A 19,119-nucleotide genomic window follows, 5' to 3' on the forward strand; every position below is an offset into this window, starting at 1 on the left:
AGTCAATGCTGCGATCCTCTGTCTACGACGCACGGACGACGTCGATTTCCAGTGAATGCATGCTGCTCCAGCCGCCTCAAGAAGACTTGCAGCTGAGCATCAAACAAGTTTGTACACCGAAAATCCTCCCCAAGAAGCTCTGCCGGGTGGCTGCTTCAGGGGGTCGGGCAGTTGCGTCCCATAATAGATCTGAGGTACTTGAACTGTTCTCTGGGGAGATTCAGGTTCAAGACACTCACTATCCCATCGTGAGCAGATCCGGTCCGATGACTGGTTCGTCACGATAGATCTAAGGACGCATATTCTGCATCTCCATCCTTCCTAACCACAGGAAGTTCCTGAGGTTCGCTTTCGGGGCGAAGCGTACCAGTATCGGGTTATTCCAGTCAGCCTAGCTCTTTCCTCTCGCACCTTTACCAAGTGTATGGATGCAGCTCTGGCTCATCTGAGACTCCAGGGCATCCGTATACTTAATTCATGAGTCATGAGAAATGGCAGTTCGGCATTGAAATGTCGTTCAGGCCCATATTCGGTGTTTGGGGTTGAGACTCAATGCAAGAAGAGCGTTGATGCCATCCCAGAGAACCATGTTCCTGGGAGGTGTATGGAGCTCGAAGTACGATGTGGGCACAATAGTCTCCTGCACATATTGAGTCCATACAGCTATCTGGAAGAAGGAAAGAAGACAAGGAGACTTGAGGGTGGAATGAGGAAGTCCAGGAGAGTATCCAGAGGAAGAAGTTAGCTAGGAAGAAGTGGGACAGTGAGAGGACAGGAGACAGGAAGTAGACAGGAATATAGGGTGATGCAGCGTGAGGTTAAGATAGAGGTGGCAAAGGCCAAACAGAAAGCTTATGAGAACATGTATGCAAGGTTAGATAGTAAGGAAGGTGAGAGGGATGTGTATCGGTTGGCGAGGCAGAGGGATAGAGATGGAAAGGATGTGCAGCAGGTTAGAGTGATTAAAGATAGAGATAGAAATGTTTTGACAGGTGACAGGAAGGTGAGGGAAAGATGGAAGGAGTACTTTGAAGAACTGATGAATGAGGAAAATGACAGGGAGAGAAGAGTTGTAGTGGCAAATATTGTTGACCAGGAAGTAGAAAGTATTAGCAAGGGTGAAGTTAGGAGAGCTTTGAAGAGGATAAAGAGAGGAAAGGCAGTTGGTCCTGATGACATATCAGTGGAGGTATGAAAGTGTCTAGGAGAGATGGCAGTAGAGAATTTAATTAGGTTGTTCAACAAGGTCTTAGAGAGTGAGAGGATGCCTAAGGAATGGAAAAGAAGTGTGTTGATGAAAGGTGCTGATTTTTAAGAACAAGGGAGATGTTCAGAGTTGTGGAATCTACAGAGGTACAGTATTAAGCTGATGAGCCATACAATGAAGTTGTGGGAAAGGGTAGTGGCTAATTGGGGAGGGCTAAGGGGAGCAAGGCTAAGGGGAGAAGTGGACATTTGTGATCAGCAGTGTGGTTTCATGCCAAGAAAGAGCACTACAGATGCATTATTTGCGCTGAGAATGTTGATGGAGAAATACAGAGAAGGTCAGAAAGAGCTGCATTGTGTCTTTGTAGATTTAGAGAAAGCATATGACTGAGTGCCAAGAGAGGAGCTGTGGTATTGTATGAGGAGGTCTGGAGTGGCAGAGAAGTATGTTAGAATGGTCCAGAATATGTATGAGAGCAGTAGGACAGTGGTAAGGTGTGCCGTAGGTGAGACAGAGGACTTCACGGTGAAGGTGGAACTGCATCAAGGATCGGCTCTGAGCCCCTTTTTGTGTGCGGTGGCGATGAACAGGCTGACAGATGAGGTCAGACAGGAATCTCAATGGACTATGATGTTTGTGGATGACATTGTGATCTGTAGTGAGAGCAGGGAGCAGGTGGAGGAAAGCCTAGAGAGGTGGAGGTTTGCTCTGGAGAGGAGAGGAATGAAGGTTAGTCGCAGCAAGACAGAATACATGTGTGTAAATGAGAGGGAACCAAGTGGAACAGTGAGGTTACAGGGAGAAGAGGTAAAGAAGGTGCAGGATTTTAAGTACTTAGGGTCAACAGTCCAGAGCAATGGGGAGTGTGGAAAAGAGGTGAAGAAGCGTGTGCAGGCAGGTTGGAGCGGGTGGAGAAAAGTGTCAAGTCTGTTGTGTGATAAAAGTGTACCAGCAAGAATTAAATGAAAGGTGTACAGGACAGTAGTGAGACCAGTGATGTTGTATGGTTTGGAGACAGTTGCACTGAGGAAAAGACAGGAGGATGAGCTAGGGGTAGCAGAGCTGAAGATGTTGAGGTTCTCTTTGGGAGTGACGAGGATGGATAGGATCAGGAATGAGTACATCAGAGGAACAGCACATGTGAGATGTTTTGGAGACAAAGTTAGAGAGGCCAGGTTGAGATGGTTTGGACATGTTCAGAGGAGGGAGAGTGAATACATCGGTAAAAGGATGCTGAGGTTAGAGCTGCCAGACAGGAGGTCAAGAGGAAGACCAAAAAGGAGGTTTATGGATGTAGTGAAGGAGGACATGAAGGTAGTCGGACTGAGAGAAGAGGATACAGAGGGTAGAAATAGATGGAGGCAGATGATTTGCTGTGGCGACCCCTGAAGGGAACAGCCAAAAAAAGAAGAAGAAAGACAGGCGATGGTCTCCAGAGAAAAACTAGGCAGCAGCCTTACTATGAAGCAGTTTCAGAGACTGCTGGGGCTCATGGCAGCAGCATCTAACGTAAAACGCTGGGGTTGGATACCATGGTGCACACATGGCCGAGGCTGCGTCTGTGCACTTTCCCCCGATCACTTTGCTCCCGGGAGTCCTCTGCGTGGCAGCTCCCTCTGAGGAGGGATCTCCTATCTCAGGCAGGGGGCACAATAATTACCCTCGGCTGTGAATTTGGAGCCTTGCGTCTGGCCCCTGAGGGCCATGTATCTAGAAGCCGGCCTGCCGGCAGATGTGATTGAGAGGGCTCCGTCTTCAAGGAGACCGTACAGCCTTAAATGGAATATGTTTTCTACTTGGCCTAGAGAATGTGAGGTGGACCCAGGTCTTATCCCGTCCCCACTTAAGGTGTATGTGGCTGCCATTGGGGATTTCCAAGCTCCTGTGAGTGATGGGCCTTTGGGTAGGCACCATCTGGTTGTAAGGTTCCTCAGTGGGGCCCGAAAGAGGAGGCGTGCGGCTCGGCCAAAGTTCCAAACAGGGATCTGGCAGTGGTAATTGAAGGATTGGCTTAGGCCCCCTTTGAGCCACTGGAGTCGGCTGAGGCTAAGAACATGACCCTTGAGGTGGCCTTTCTCCTTGCTATCACTTCTCTAAGGAGAGTAGGGAACCTCTAGGCCTTGGCGGTGACACCAACTTGCCTGGAGTGTGCCCCTGGCGGAGTTAAGGCCATTTTTCATCCTAAACTAGGTACCTAAGGTGCCATCTAGTGTGGCCAGGAAAATGGTTCTTCAGGTTTTTCATCCCCCACCCCATGTGACGGCGGAAGAAGGGAGGCTTTTCTTTTATGCCTTGAGAATATACTTGGAAGGTCAGCAACACCTCCCTGCGATGCCCGGCGCTAGGGTGCTCCAGTCCTAATTGTACCTTGTCTCCAGCTTCACGATAGGGCAGGCGTATCCTTGGTGTGGCCTAGTGGGTACTCGTTCCCCAAATTCGTCGTTCCGACGCAGTGCGAAGTTCCCTCGATATAGGGAACGTTTTGGGTTATGTATATAACCCTTGTTCCCTGAGAGGGAACGAGCACTGCGTCTCGTCGCCACACCGCGTATCGCCTGAGAGCACTTGCTTCATCGCGGTAATTGCCGTTACTATGCGCCGTCCCACCTTATGTAGCTTCCGGGTATGCCGTCACATCTACGTCATGACGCAACACCAATCAAGATTGGAATAGTTTCATTCAGACTTCAGATGAGCTGTTGCTAAGGGAGTATCCCCAAATTGTTGTTCCGACGCAGTGCGTAGTTCCCTCTCAGGGAACAAGGGTTATATGCATAACCCGAGACATTATTTTAATTCATAAAATTATACATTTCAACTGCGTGGTGGAATTGGCAGATGGTCCCTTGGGCATCAAGCGCTGTGATCGCGAGTAAAAATGTTCACGAGTATAAATATACAGCTACAATACATTTAGGTGATTTTGAATTGATATTTAATGTCGATATACAATGGTTACACACTTAGAAATCGATCGAAGTGTTTATATTTTTGAAAGACTGGCCAATCTATAGAGCAATGGCAAGGGAAACTAACTTTATTGCACACTGAGAGACCTCTCTTGGTCAGAAAGCATTTCCGTTGTGTTGTGGATTGTTTCCATTGTGTTGTGGCGATTTCGTTGTGTTGTGGTTTAATTTTGTATGGCGGCACTACTGGGCCACCGTATGTTGCTCCGCCCACCGACTTGTACCACCTACATAGAGCTAAACTAGAACCAACTTCTAAGCAATAAACAAACAGCATAAACTTCATTCAGATTACAGTATGGTTCATTGTTGTTCACTCTCTTGATTTGATATTTGAAGGGAAAATACCATTGCATACGTTTTGATCATACTCAACGTGCTTGGCGTGTTGTGTGTGATGCATGTTGGAGTTGGAGTTTCTCCAGAAATTGCAGTTTCTCCTGCAATTTATCCATATATCGTTGTATACCAATTTATATATACCAATCGGGCAGACCAATTAATAAAAAAATAACATTCCAATCAATCATGGGTGGATGAGAGGTAATTCATTGTTTCTGTTCGATAAAGACGTTTGCAAGCCCATTGCGGTTCAATCATTCCGGTTGCCGTTTCCACACACACTTTAAAACAATCCCTCATGTGTACTTGCGGGGGAGCTGAAGCTTATTAAATATGCAAATCTTATCCAATCCTATCCGTGGCCTAGTCTTCAGTGTGGCACACCCATAAAAAAGTGTTGCAGGAGAGAGCCCTTAAAACAAGATAGAATATAGCCTATTACTTATTCATTATGTTTTTGAATGTAAAAACCATGCAAATCTCATATGTTGACGTCAGACAACAGTATAAAAAAATAAAAATAAATAGTTTATGACACCTTCAAGTTCAAGTTGAAATCATGGAGGTTGATTGGTCAGGTCAAATGTCCAACATGTCTTATATTTCTGACTATCTAAAAACTCTTTTGCTTTTACTTTTCAGAAGTATTCATGTCATGTGCAACTGACTGACTATGTAACTGATTCTCTCTTCTGCAGATGAAATCTACCCTAAAGTGTACCACACCTGCTTCTTTATTGTCACTTATTTTGCTCCATTGTGTTTGATGGTCCTGGCATACATTCAGATCTGCCATAAACTCTGGTGTCAACAGGTATGTAAGCATTTATGACACATCATAGTTAAGCCTATTTGAACTGTTTATGACAATATTTTTCTGTAAATTCTGTCTCTTTTCCAAAGCAGAGTGAGTTGCTTAAATTAGAATTAATCGTGATTAATCACGGTGAGATATTTTAATCGATTGACGGCCCTAATAAATGTACTAAATATCTTCATGAAACATGATCTGTACTTAGTATCCTAATGATTTTTGGCATAAAAAAAATAAAACAAAATAAAATAAATAAATAAATAAATAAATAGACGTTAATAAGAATTTATGAAAAAACTGCTATACATGTGTTATTCTTGGTTTACAAGCATATCGATAATATGTTTAATAGCTGTATTTTCATACATGTTTCTAAATTAAGTATTACATTATTTACAACTCAGTTATTTAGGAGTTGTCAGTGGTTCATACGATAATTTAGATGGTGTAAGTAAAGGATTACTAAACTTTTTAAATGTACATTTATTAAATCTACATTTATGTACATTTACTTTTTAAATGTACATTGTATTATTTGTACATATAATAAAAGTTACTCAGTATGTTAATATATGCTTTGTTAACATGTATTCCTACTGTAAATCATGATTCATTCATGTAGTTATAAAAGTAGTTTAGCAGTTGTCAGTTTCTAAAATGGGGACAATTTATTATATAAGCTTTATTCCACCACAGAATAAAACATTTTAAAACATTTTAAAAACATTTTATTTCACAGTTGTGTGTACATCTCGCTATTATGGCTTTATTATAAAGTCAGAATTGCAAGATACAGAGTCAGAATTGTGAGATAGAAAGACGTAATTATCTTTTTTATTTTATTTTTTATTCTGTGGCGTAAACAAGCTTTCATAGTTTATGGCTCATAAAGCTTTTACAAATGCGATTTAAAGGCTGCACTGCTGTTCTATAATGTTTTGAAGTTAGTAATGCTATATTTTTGACACTGACTTTTTCTTTTTATATTATTATTGTTTTCAAAAATATGTTTGTTGTATTTTGGCACTCTTGTAATCCGGTGTCTACATCATAAGATAATGCACATTTAAATAGTTTATTAATCCATTAATTATTTTCTTATAAATCATAAATAAAGCATGTTTTTATAAACTGTTTATTAAAGTCTCTTAATAATGCTTTATAAATTATGAATTAACTGTTTACTAATGATTCATAGCATGCATTATTATAAAGTGTTAACCTTTACTTGTGCATTCATTGTTGCAAACGTGGCAATATGTTCTGAATTTCTCCATAACTCTCAGTGCTTCATCCCTGAGCAGATTCCTGGGACATCATCTGTGCTTCAGAGAAAGTGGAAGTCTCTGCAGTGTTCAGCCCATGCTGCAGGCTCAGGAGAATCGGTTAAGGTGAGAACCAGCACCGTCTCGGCAGAGATCAAGCAGGTGAAAGCCCGACGGAAGACGGCGCGCATGCTGATGGTGGTCCTGTTTGTGTTTGCTCTCTGTTACCTGCCCATCAGTGTTCTCAACATCATGAAGAGGTAAGAACCGCAACACTTGCACAGGTGTGTGTGTGTGTCTCTGTGTGTGTGTGTGTGTGTGTGTGTGTGCCTATGCCTCCTCTTTCTCTGTGCGTGACTCTCACAATGCCTGTCAAGAACATGTCAGGGTAAAGTTTAAAATCAGGAGACTATATTTTTCATGAAGACAATGAAGCTTATTTTTGGGACCATTAAGGTTTTCTTTTGCAGTGGGATGTCATTCTAATTCCAGTTCCTGACTTTTTAAAGGGGGGTTGTGATTCTCTTTATTCTCAACAGTGATCCACATTAGATTTTCATATATATTTTTTTTATTTTATATTTTTATATCAGCATAAATTAAAGGCATTCTACCATGTGTTATACATACCTAATAATTAGTGCTGTCAATTAACATGCTAACGTATGCAATTATTTTTTAAGCAAATGTACTGTAAAATAAAGGGACCATTTAGATGTATGTGCATTACAGTTAAATACACTTATTATAAAGTGTAATGTTCATTGCTGGTCATGAAAATAATATCAAAATGAGAATGAATGAATTATCCTAAAAATTTCTCATTTTTTTTTATTTAAATACATTTTCTTTTTACGTACATTTTGGGGTTAAAACTGTCCTAGGCATGCTTTTGAGATACACTCCACTACAATTTAGTTAGAAAATATTTGAACACACCAATATAAACCGGATACACATAATCCTACAGAGTTAAGTTATATATTCATAGATCAAGCATAACATTATGACCGGTAAAGTGAATAACACTGATGATCTCTTCATCACAGCACCAGTTAGTGAGTGGGATATATTAGGCAGCAAGTGAACATTTTGTCCTCAAATTTCATGTGTTACAAGTAGTAAAAATGGGCAAGTGTAAGGATTTGAGCGAGTTTGACAAGAGCCAGATTGTGATGGCTATACGACTGGGTCAGAGCATCTCCAAAACTGCAGCTCTTGTGGGCTGTTCCCGGTCTGCAGTGGTCAGTATCTATCAAAAGTGCTCCAAGAGGAACAGAGGAGAACCGGCCACAGGGTCATGGGCGGCCAAAACTCATTGATGCACGTGGGGAGTGAAGGCTGGCCCGTGTGGTCCGATCAAACAGACAAGCTACTGGAGCTCAAATTGATCAAGAAGTTAATGCTGGTTCTGATAGAAAGGTGTCAGAATACACAGAGCGTCTTAAGTTTGTTGCGTATGGGGCTGCATAGCTGCAGACCAGTCAGTGTGCCCATGCTGACCCCTGTCCACCACTGAAAGCACCAACAGTGGCACGTGAGCATCAGAACTGGACCACAGAGCAATGGAAGAAGGAGGCCTGGTCTGATGAATCACGTTTTCTTTAACATCACGTTGATGGCCGGGTGTGTGTGCATCGCTTACCTTTGGAACACATGGCCCCAGGATGCACTATAGGAAGAAGGCAAGCTGGCGGAGGCAGTGTGATGCTTTAGGAAATGATCTACCTGGAAACCTTGGGTCCTGCCATCCATGTGGATGTTACTTTGACAGGTACTACCTACCTAAACTACCATGTCTGTGGCCTCTTTCAGAAGGATAATTGGCCTGCCACAAAGCAAAAATGGTTCAGGAATGGTTTGAGGACAACAACAAGTTTGAAGTGTTGACTTGGCCTCCAAATTCCCCAAAATGTTATCCATTAGAGCACTCCACATACGAGTATCTGGGAGTCTCTCTTGCCTCGCATCTCACTTATTGTGAGCATCTCCAAACCCTAACCAGAAAGATAAACCCAAATTATTATTTAGTTATTTGTTTATAGTAAAATTAGACCATATTTGTCACTTACTGTCTCTAAAACATATCTTCATGCCATCATTATGTCCACTCTGTCGTATTGTTTACCTGTTTGGTCACTTGCAACAAATTAAATCATTAAACCAGTAACAAAACTCTATAATAGAGCCTACAAGATCCACAACAAGATTCCAGGCTGGACTTACCACTGTATTGCACCATCTTTGTCTAATGCCTTAACATTTCAGAACTATAAAATAAGCCATGGGATAAACTTGTATTGTCAAATCTTAAATGGACACACCTCAGCAGCACTTACTGTGTTGGTTCCAAAACCCAGCTCAAGGCTTGAGCGCACTACGAGATCTGTTAAAAATGGACTTTTGCCTTTACTGGCCTTTAGGAACTGCTATGTATCTTTTTTCATGTGCTAACTAAAGCCTGGGGTGAGATCCCTCAGCACATCAGAACTATAACATCAATAAGACTATTTTAAAGGTGTAATGAACTGGCTATTTACATTTTTTTATACTGTTGTCTGAGGTCAACTAATGACTTTTGTGTGTTTTTAACATTCAAAAACATCATAACTAATAAGTAATAGGCTATTTTCTACAATGGTTTTGAGGCTCTCTCCAAAACGCTGGGTTGGATGGGTGTGTCACTGGAGACTTGGAAGTAAATGGGCTTCAGCTCCTGTCATATTAGAGGGAGGGGTTGTTTTGAAAGCAGCAACCGTAATGATTCAAGTACGTTTTTATCAAACAAACACAATGATTTATTTCTCGTCCACCAGCGATTGATTGGACTATTATTTTTGTATTACAAAGCCCACACAATCGTTCGATATAAGCGTGAACCGCGAGCACGCACACACACGTGCACGCGCTCTTCAAACTGACAAGTCAAGAGAGAGAGAATAGCGCAGACCAAGAAAGGAATATTACGAGATTCATCTGCCTGCCGATGGGCTTACATTTGTGAGAACACAGCCCCGGGAAGTTGAGCCATACATGCCCTGCCCCATACATGTCCAGTGTGCTAAAGGTATGTTGTGTTAGACATGTAAGTTACACATAAGCAAAACGATCTATAACAATGCAATACTATCACATATAAAAACACATTTTACTCACATAAGTGTGTTGCACCATTACTGTCGGATCCAATGTAGAAGAAATAGCGTTGTGTTTTAATCTCAATATGTCTACAAATCCAGTGCCACCTTAAATTTGTTTACACACGATTCTACAGTGAAATTAAGTGAACACCATGTCTTCCCCACGTGAGCTGGAACTTCATTAAAAATAAAGTTCAACCACACATTCCTAATATTAGGATCCGACGGAAGCTTATGCAGCAAATGTGTTCTTCCACAACCAGGAATAGAGCAATATCTTGCAATCTTCTACTGCATTTTTATTGCTGCTGGCTAGCGCAATCCAAATGGCTCCATGAGTCAGTGGGCAGGGCTACTGAACTGCACATGCTTATTATTCTGTAGAGGCGTGTTTTGTCAGTCGATGACATCAAACTGCGACAGGATCGTTTTCTGGGCCTGGTGTCTATAAAAACTTTTCTTTGACTAACGAGGACGTTTTCAGCTCTGAAACTTACAGGATATTCTTATATTACCATGACCTTTTATATATCAAAAGCTCAAGGAAAAGTTGATTTCTCAGTTAATCACCCCTTTATAATAACATTTGCTCACCATTTAATAGACAGGTGTATCTGTGTCCACTGAGGTGGCTCCATGGCCTTCCCCTAATGCTCTTTCTCTTGGTATTCTGTAGAGAAGGAACCTGCTGAAAACCGGCTTTATACTGAGTCAAGCTCGATTGTTCTTAATCTGTTTTCCTGCTTAAAATTAAATAAGTAAATCTGTGTGCTGAACAAACAAGAGTTAAAATAATAATTATAATAATAATAATTCCTTTTAAAATAATGTGTTTTGTGGTAGTATAATATGAGTGATGTAAGGCATTCTTTAAGGCATGAGACAGCGCTGAGATTATATCTGTTAATTATGTGTCCCTTTGTAGCCTGAGTTCTATTAAAACCTAGAAGTCTGTAATTAAATTGCATCTAGTAATGTTTAAAAATATATATATAGTCTAATATCTAATATATATATATATATATATATATATATATATATATATATATATATATATATATATATATATATATATATATATATATATATATAAGTCACTATTTTTATCTCACCCACAAAAATAATTTTTACATAAAAAAAAAGGAAATGGTGCTTGCCTATCATAACCCTCGGTTTTCTGGGTGTTTACCAGGGCTTTTCCATGTGGTGGTCAGATGCATATGTGTCTCTCAGACAATCAATAGAAATAATCTTGGCGAGATTTTTAAAGGTCCCTTTAACACATTCTGTTGACTCTGTGGAGGTTACCCAGACTAGGGCTAGAGAATAGGACTAGTTCTATGCTAAATGTTAAATCAGATGAACAGATTTCTGCTTTCTCTGTCTGCCTTGGAGAGCACCAGTATCACACCATACCTGGAGGAGGTTGTAACGAGTAGGAATATGGTGTGGCCCCTGTATTTTTTGAATCGCTGGTATTTTGTGTGTGTTATGAACTGTGCCACGATTCACATGAACAGTGTGAGAAACACGGGTTAGGGAGCGCTCTTGTTCAGAACAGTAACCTGCATATTCGTTTTAGCCGATTGTAATGTATTTAGTTCAATAAAACACGTACTGTAAGTGGTGATGGTGTTACTGATTTACCTCGGATACAAGCGAGATTGAGCTTGCAGTGCAGACTGCAGAGAATGTGCTCAGTGTAAAAACGCACGCTGGAGTCTAAGTTAAACAGAAAATATGGTAGCTTATGTAGGCCATAACTTCACTTGTTTCAGAATAGTCATTTTAATGTTAACTCTTTTCTTTCCCTATTAATGTTTGATGCTACATCCTTTACGTCTATGGCTGCTCTCCATTTCTCCAACTATGACAGCACTAATATAGATATAATGTTATTACTTTTCACTTTATTTAAACAGTTAATTTTGATTTAACACAACAAATGTGATTGCTTTATGTTATATTAACTTGGAAATGGTTAATCTTTGACTTTACTTGATTTTCTTTTTTTCTTTTGTTTTCTTTTCTGTTTTTTAATAAAATAAGATGGGGCAGAGGCATGTTTCACATCACAGAGTCACATCACCTTTCCTTTTAATTACACTTTTTTAAAAATAAATCCATTTGTAATGATTTTATAACACAAGAAGAAAGAAAGTGTCCAGTGATGCATTACTTCAATCTCTGATCAACCAGTTGGTGTTTATTTAACAGTAATGACACAATGCACTAAATCTTGTTTATTACACAACTAGTTTGAGTGCAGCTGATTGAATTGAGTTAAAATATTTTATTTTGTCAATAACTCAGATAAACAGCATTGTCCTGGATACATATTTTCCCATCACTATTTAATATACTTGAAATAAAATATCTGCTCCTTGTAGGTTTGTCAGAGGACATATTTGAAACAAATGCTTCATTTATTCAAAATGTTCTGATGGTTGTGTTGTGCTTTATCTGCAGGGTATTTGGCACTTTTAAGAACACAGGCAACAGAGAGACTGTCTATGCCTGGTTCACCTTCTCACACTGGCTTATATACGCCAACAGTGCTGCCAATCCAATTATCTACAATTTCCTCAGTGGTGAGTTTTTCACACCTTTTAGCTACATCAGAGGTCTTCAATTCTGGTTCTGGAAACTCACAGCACTGCATATTTTGAGTGTCCTCCTTATTTACACGGCTGATTCTAATCATCATCTTGTTAGCTGCATGATTGCTGTGATGTAGAGATGACCAGAGTTCATAACCACTGCGTTGCATGTCGTTTCTTCCATCTGCTGGTCACATTAAGGCATTGCACCTTTCGTTCCTTTCACTGCCTGCAAACACACAAAAGACTTCAAAGCTTTGAAATGCTGCTTGCCCTCCGGAAACATGCTGCACCTTTTTATTCCAGACGAGCACACTAATCATTTCTTCATTAGCATTGCAATATTCTCTTTGTGCATAGTGGCACGCTGACTGGCATGGCTTTGATAGCATTGAGTACATTATTACTGGTCATTTCAAGGACAGATCTGACATCATTTAGAGTAGTTTGGAGGATTCAGTGCACCTAGTGAAAATGAATTAATCTCACCAGTCACATGGGGACCACAATTTAGAATTTTAAAGTCTTTCTTTCTTTCTTTCTTTCTTTCTTTCTTTCTTTCTTTCTTTCTTTCTTTCTTTCTTTCTTTCTTTCTTTCTTTCTTTCTTTCTTTCTTTAAAACAGAATATAAAATACACTTTTAAAAAAAAAGCTGCAAAAAAAGAAGGTATTTTTATGGTACAACAGCTTGTCAACCCTTGAAAGGACATCTTTAAAAGCTGGTTCTGAGATGTGTCTAGTGCATGTTGCCCAGTTGAGTCCCACCTAGTTCAATCCTATATGAAATCCTTCCGGGTAATTAACATGGGACCATTTTGGAACCCACAGACAACCCTATATTGGGCCCATGTTTCAGCCTATTTCATACACATATGGGTCACACATACAAATGTTGTACCTTAACTAACCATAAAAGGTAGATTTCGGTACCTTAGAGTAGTAATATGTACCCTTAAGGCACTACTATGTACATTTTAGGGGTAAAAAACATCTTGGGTTATGTATATAACCCTTGTTCCCTGAGAGGGAACGAGCACTGCGTCAGGAACAACAAATTTGGGGATGCTCCCTAAGCATCAACTCATCTGAAGTATGAATGAAACTAGTCCAATCCTGATTGGTGCTATGTCATGACGTAGATGTGACGGCATACCCAGAAGCCATAAAGGGGAGCCCGGCGCATTGTAGCGTCAATTATCACGATGAAGCAAACGCTCTCAGGCGAAACGCGGTGTGGCGACGAGACGCAGTGCTCGTTCCTTCTCAGGGAACAAGGGTTATATACATAACCCGAGACGTTCCCTATATCGAGGGAACTTCACACTGCGTCGGAACGACGAATTTGGGGAACGAGTACCCACTAGGCCACACCAAGGATACGCCTGCCCTATTGTGAAGCTGGAAACCAGGCACAATTAGGACTGGAGTACCCTGCCGCCGGGTGTCGCAGGGAGGTGCAAGCTGTAAAATCTTATAAAAGTGTGCTGAGTAGCCCAACTGGCCACTTCGCAGATGTCCTGCATAGGGACTCTCTTTTTCGTTTTGAGTCTCAGCCCCAAGCATTGAATATGTGCCAGAACTACATCTCGATGTTGAACTGCCATCTCGTACGACTGTGCCAGTATTAGCCAGTCGTCGATATAATTTAGTAAGTCTCAGTGGAGCCAGAGCTGCATCCATGCATTTGCTGAATGTGCGAGGGGAAAGAGCTAGACCAAAACGGAAGCACCCGATATTCGTACACTTCGCCCCCGAAAGCGAACCTCAGAAACTTCCAGTGGCAAGGAAAGCAAGGAAAGATGGAGACATGATATTAGGCGTCTTTTAAACCTATCGTGATTAACCAGTCCTTGGGCTGGATCTGACTCACAATGGTGGGAATAGTTAACATCTTGAACCTGAATCTCCTCAGAGACCGGTTCAGATACCTCAGATCGCCATTATCTCTTTCTTATATATAAATCTTTCTATATGAGGGACAAACAACAACAAATAGACAGACAGTTTTCACACACAGAGCGTTATGCTGAAGAGCGATAACTGACGCTACAATACGCGGGGCTCCCCTTTATAGCTTCCGGGTATGCCGTCACATGTCCTTTTTAGGGGTTCTGCTCTAGTGCCAAGCTTTGTACCCGTAAAGGTATTTTAATGTTTGCATGTTTTTTTCTAAGAATATATAACACTGTCAATTTTACTTGCAGTATAATTTATTTTTCAACTCAAAGTAAGTGTTCATGCTGCCAAGTTTAGCCAACTTGAAATGTGAAATGTGAATAAATAAAATTTGTGTTGACTAACACAGCACAAACACTTTTTTAAGTTACTTTTTTTTTTCATTAATCCTATGGGTGCCACTTCGGCAGTCACGACTATAGACTAAAAAGGTATTTTTTGAGAACAGCCATCTTGAGTTTTTATAGCCCTGGATGATCTCAGGTCCCTGTGTGCGATTGGCTGGTCACACAAGACAGGCAGCGTTTGGCTGGAACAAGTGCAGACGGATGAATCAATGTAGGAGCAGACTTCTGCAACAGACAACACACACAGAAAACAAGACACATATGACCAGAGGGCATAACGTCTCCCTCCACAAAAAAAAAAACTTTAAAGCTTTGCATTCACTTAACTAGACACGAGACAATGCATCTGCCCCTCGTATGCTTTCCAAATTTTAAAATTTCCAAATTTTAATCCTGGAGCAATAAAGACCATATCATAATACTGTGGTTATAATTATACATACGAGAGAGGAATGGGTTATGATCTGTGAAAGCAATGACAGGTATAGGAGACGAACCAACATAAAATTCTAAATGGTAAAGAGAGAGTAACATTGCCAAAGCATCTTTCTCGATTGTAGAATACTTCAGCTGTTTTTTGTAAAACATACAGGAGTAGTAATAAAAAGGATAGTCAACTACACATTAAAATTAGGAGCAGCAAGAACAGGGGCAAAGTTTTTAGAAGGGCTCAGTAGATTTTTAAGGGGGGTGACAAATGTTGAGAAGTTCTTGCACAAACCTCGATTGTACCCAACCATTGCAAGGGATCTTTCTTTGTCGTGGGAGCTGGAAAGGCAATCATCGCATTAACATTTTGCTCAACAGGTTGTACCTGACCTTGCCCTACCTGTTTCCGACAAATAGGTTACTGCGATCAAAGAAGACACATATGACTAGAGGGCATAACACCCCTGCTATAGACTATATAGATCTGGCTATGTGAGGCTATAGTTTAAATGATTCCCTTTTATTTGAACGACACACTGACATTACAGAATAGCTCTTTCTGTATTATCCTGAACATAAGCTATCTACCAATTGAAGAGAAGAGAGGATCTCAGGAGCTCAGAAACATCAGACGCTTTTTATTTTCCAAAGGCCTTCACATAAAAATCAGTCTACAGGCTTTCATAGACAACAACGAGTCGGGGAAGGTCTTGTTTTGTATAACACATTGGCAATACTTTTCACATACACTCACCTAAAGGATTATTAGAAACACCATACTAATGCTGTGTTTGACCCCCTTTCACCTTCAGAACTGCCTTAATTCTATGTGGCATTGATTCAACAAGGTGCTGAAAGCATTTTTTAGAAATTTTGGCCCATATTGACAGGATAGCATCTTGCAGTTGATGGGGATTTGTGGGATGCACATCCAGAGCATGAAGCTCCCGTTCCACCACATCCCAAAGATGCTCTATTGTGTTGAGATCTGGTGACTGTGCTGCCATTTTGGTACAGTGAACTCATTTTCATGTTCAAGAAATCAATTTGAAATGATTTGAGCTTTGCGACATGGTGCATTATCCTGCTGGAAGTGGCTTTAAACGATGCCCAATTGGCACTAAGGGGCCTAAAGTGTGCCAAGAAAACATCCCCCACACCATTACACCACCACCACCAGCCTGCACAGTGGTAACAAGGCATAATGGATCCATGTTCTCATTCGGTCAAATTCTGACACTACCATCTGAATCTCTCAACAGAAATCCAGACTCATCAGACCAGGCAACATTTTTCCAGTCTTCAACTGTCCAATTTTGATGAGCTTGTGCAAATTGTAGCCTCTTTTTCCTATTTTTAGTGGAGATGAGTGGTACCCGGTGGGGTCTTTTGCTGTTGTGGCCATTCCACCTCAAGTTTGTGCGTGTTGTGGCTTCACAAATGCTTTGCTGCATACCTCTGTTGTAACGAGTGGTTATTTCAGTCAAAGTTGCTCTTCTATCAGCTTGAATCAGTCGGCCCATTCTCATCTGACCTCTAGCATCAACAAGGCATTTTCGCCCACAGGACTGCTGCATACGTGAGGTTTTTCCCTTTTCACACCATTCTTTGTAAACCCTAGAAATGGTTGTGCGTGAAAATCCTAGTAACTGTGCAGATTGTGAAATACTCAGACCGGCCCGTCTGGCACCAACAACCATGACATGCTCAAAATAGCTTAAATCACCTTTCTTTCCCATTCTGACATTCAGTTTGGAGTTCAGGAGATTGTCTTGACCCCTAAATGCATTGAAGCAACTGCCATTTGATTGGTTGAATAGATAATTGCAATAATGAGAAATTGAACAGGTGTTCAATTTCTATAATATTTCAATTTCAATTTCTAATAATCCTTTAGGTGTGTGTATATTTCCCTTTTAATGTTAGATAATACAAATACAACTGTTCACTGTTAGTTCAAGTTATAAAATGCAACCTTATCGGAATCAAATCCCGTATGTATCCTCACAGGTAAATTTCGAGAGGAGTTCAAAGCAGCATTCATCTGTCATTGCTCCGGTGGAGACGAGATACACAAGGAAAGAGTCAGAGCAAGAACCAGCACAGATAGCCGCAAATCCCTGTCGACCCAAGTAAACAACTTTGACAACATCTCCAGGATATCTGACCAGGCTGTGTAGCTCCACTGTGAGAAATGTTTGCTGGGTTAATCCTACGGGTGCCACGTCAGCAGTCATGACCGTCAACTAGAAGGTCACAGACGGCACGTATGTTTCGACCTGTGAGACTTGTGGATGGAAGGATCGAATGGACCTATTAGCCTCAGTGAATTACCCACACTTTTTGAAAATTACTTTGTGTCTAGTGTAAGAGCACATGAACCTTCAGTGGAATTGAAATTTGTACCCTTTGAGCCAAGAGGAGATTTTTCCGCTCACGGCTCGGCTGGGCGTGTGGCCACAGGTGATGTACCCCATAATCCCCAGAGAGGACGTGCATGAAAATAATGGCATGTCTCTGAAACACAATTCTTTCCTTCAACTCAAGATTGAAGGCCTATGTTAAAAAAAAAAAAAAAGTATTTGATGATGTGTGTATTTTTTCAGTCTTAAAATACTTTCAATCTTATGTAATGACAATGGATAGCAATTTGTGGCCACATTTCTCCACTGAAACATTGCTCTGTTTGTTTGAGCATCATAACCAGCTGAACACCAGTACAGCTGATACTGAATCACCAGTCGTGTGCATTTTTAACAGTAATATTTGTTTCACCGATGCATAGCCTGTTTGAAAACAAACATTTTTGCATGCATAAACTGCTTCAAGTACTTTTGAACAAAATTTATATATATATATATATATATATATATATATATATATATATATATATATATATATATATATATATATATATATATGTATATTTATTTTATATATGAATTTTTGTTTCATGTTAAAGCAATGTAAAATTTGACATTTGTAATGTTTCTCTAAGGTCATCTTTTCAGGATCAGCTTGCTCGCTCTGTAACACTTTACAATAAGGTTTCATTAGTTAACTAGTTAACATCTTTATTAATAATGTAAATTTAATAATTTACTAATACATGTTTAAAATCAAAAGTTAACATCAGCTGAACTAGCACTGAACTAACATGAACAACAACAACAACTGAAATTAACAAAAGATGAATAAATGATGCAAAAAAACAGCTAATTGATAGTTTTTGAACAAACATCAAGATACAATTTTGAATGTTCACTTTCACAAGTTAAGTGCTTGCAGATAAATGTGTTTTATTTCCAATGGTAGGCTTCTCTGTTGTTGTGTTGTTTTAGAACATTTTTTTCTTAATGGCGGTTTGCAAAGTTTCGCTCTGAGTGTTTGCTTGTTGGGTCAGGAAGCCTGGAGCGATGACTGTTTATTTGACTGTTATTACTCTGATGATTAGAGAGTAATAAAGGAGAGCAATAGCACAATAAGGCATCTTTGTTCAAGTGTGACAGGCGTCAGGACAATGAACAGGTGAACAGCATGGCAGAGAATTACTTATGGTGTTGCTATCCCTCAGGTGCTTGCTTTGAGATCTTGTTATTTATTAAATGTGTGTACTTGCTGCTATCTATGCCACTTATAAGTAAATTATGTAAATGCACATAAGTGTGATAATGTGTTTGAAATTATGTTTGTAGATATAGATTCCAATTTTATGCACTACAGAGCCATTTATTGTTATCTTTTTGTTCGCATAGATGTGAATGATCTCCCACATTCTGACTTTTAAAATGTCTTTAGGCAGAAAAATGTGAATTACTTTTGTCTTTGTAGGTGCAATCATAAAAAAATAAAGAAATAAACAATAACAACACTAGGTAATTGTGTATGTTTTGCCAGCACTAGCATGGAAATATATAATTTGAGCTGGCCTTTCCTGAGTTTTTGTGGCTGATAATTTTTGTCACTATACACCCTTAAATAAAGGTGCCAGGAAGAATCAAAAATAGGGTTTCAGAGTGAACCATCTAAAGGGGTCTAAAGAACCCTTTT

At 40.1% G+C, this 19,119-nt stretch overlaps 1 protein-coding gene across 1 annotated transcript in view; it reads left to right on the forward strand.

Annotated features, from left to right (window-relative positions):
* hcrtr2 (hypocretin (orexin) receptor 2) overlaps positions 1-17,917 on the forward strand; it is a 125,490-nt gene extending 107,573 nt beyond the window's left edge. Inside the window, exons 4-7 of the mRNA XM_067421915.1 lie at positions 5,217-5,332; positions 6,637-6,857; positions 12,207-12,328; positions 17,080-17,917. Coding sequence (XP_067278016.1) covers positions 5,217-5,332; positions 6,637-6,857; positions 12,207-12,328; positions 17,080-17,249 — 629 coding nt within the window. The 3' untranslated portion in view covers positions 17,250-17,917. The remainder of the gene's footprint in view (positions 1-5,216; positions 5,333-6,636; positions 6,858-12,206; positions 12,329-17,079) is intronic.
* Positions 17,918-19,119: the final 1,202 nt, after the last annotated feature.

Source organism: Pseudorasbora parva, chromosome 17, assembly GCF_024679245.1.
Source record: "Pseudorasbora parva isolate DD20220531a chromosome 17, ASM2467924v1, whole genome shotgun sequence".
Taxonomy (NCBI): domain Eukaryota; kingdom Metazoa; phylum Chordata; class Actinopteri; order Cypriniformes; family Gobionidae; genus Pseudorasbora; species Pseudorasbora parva.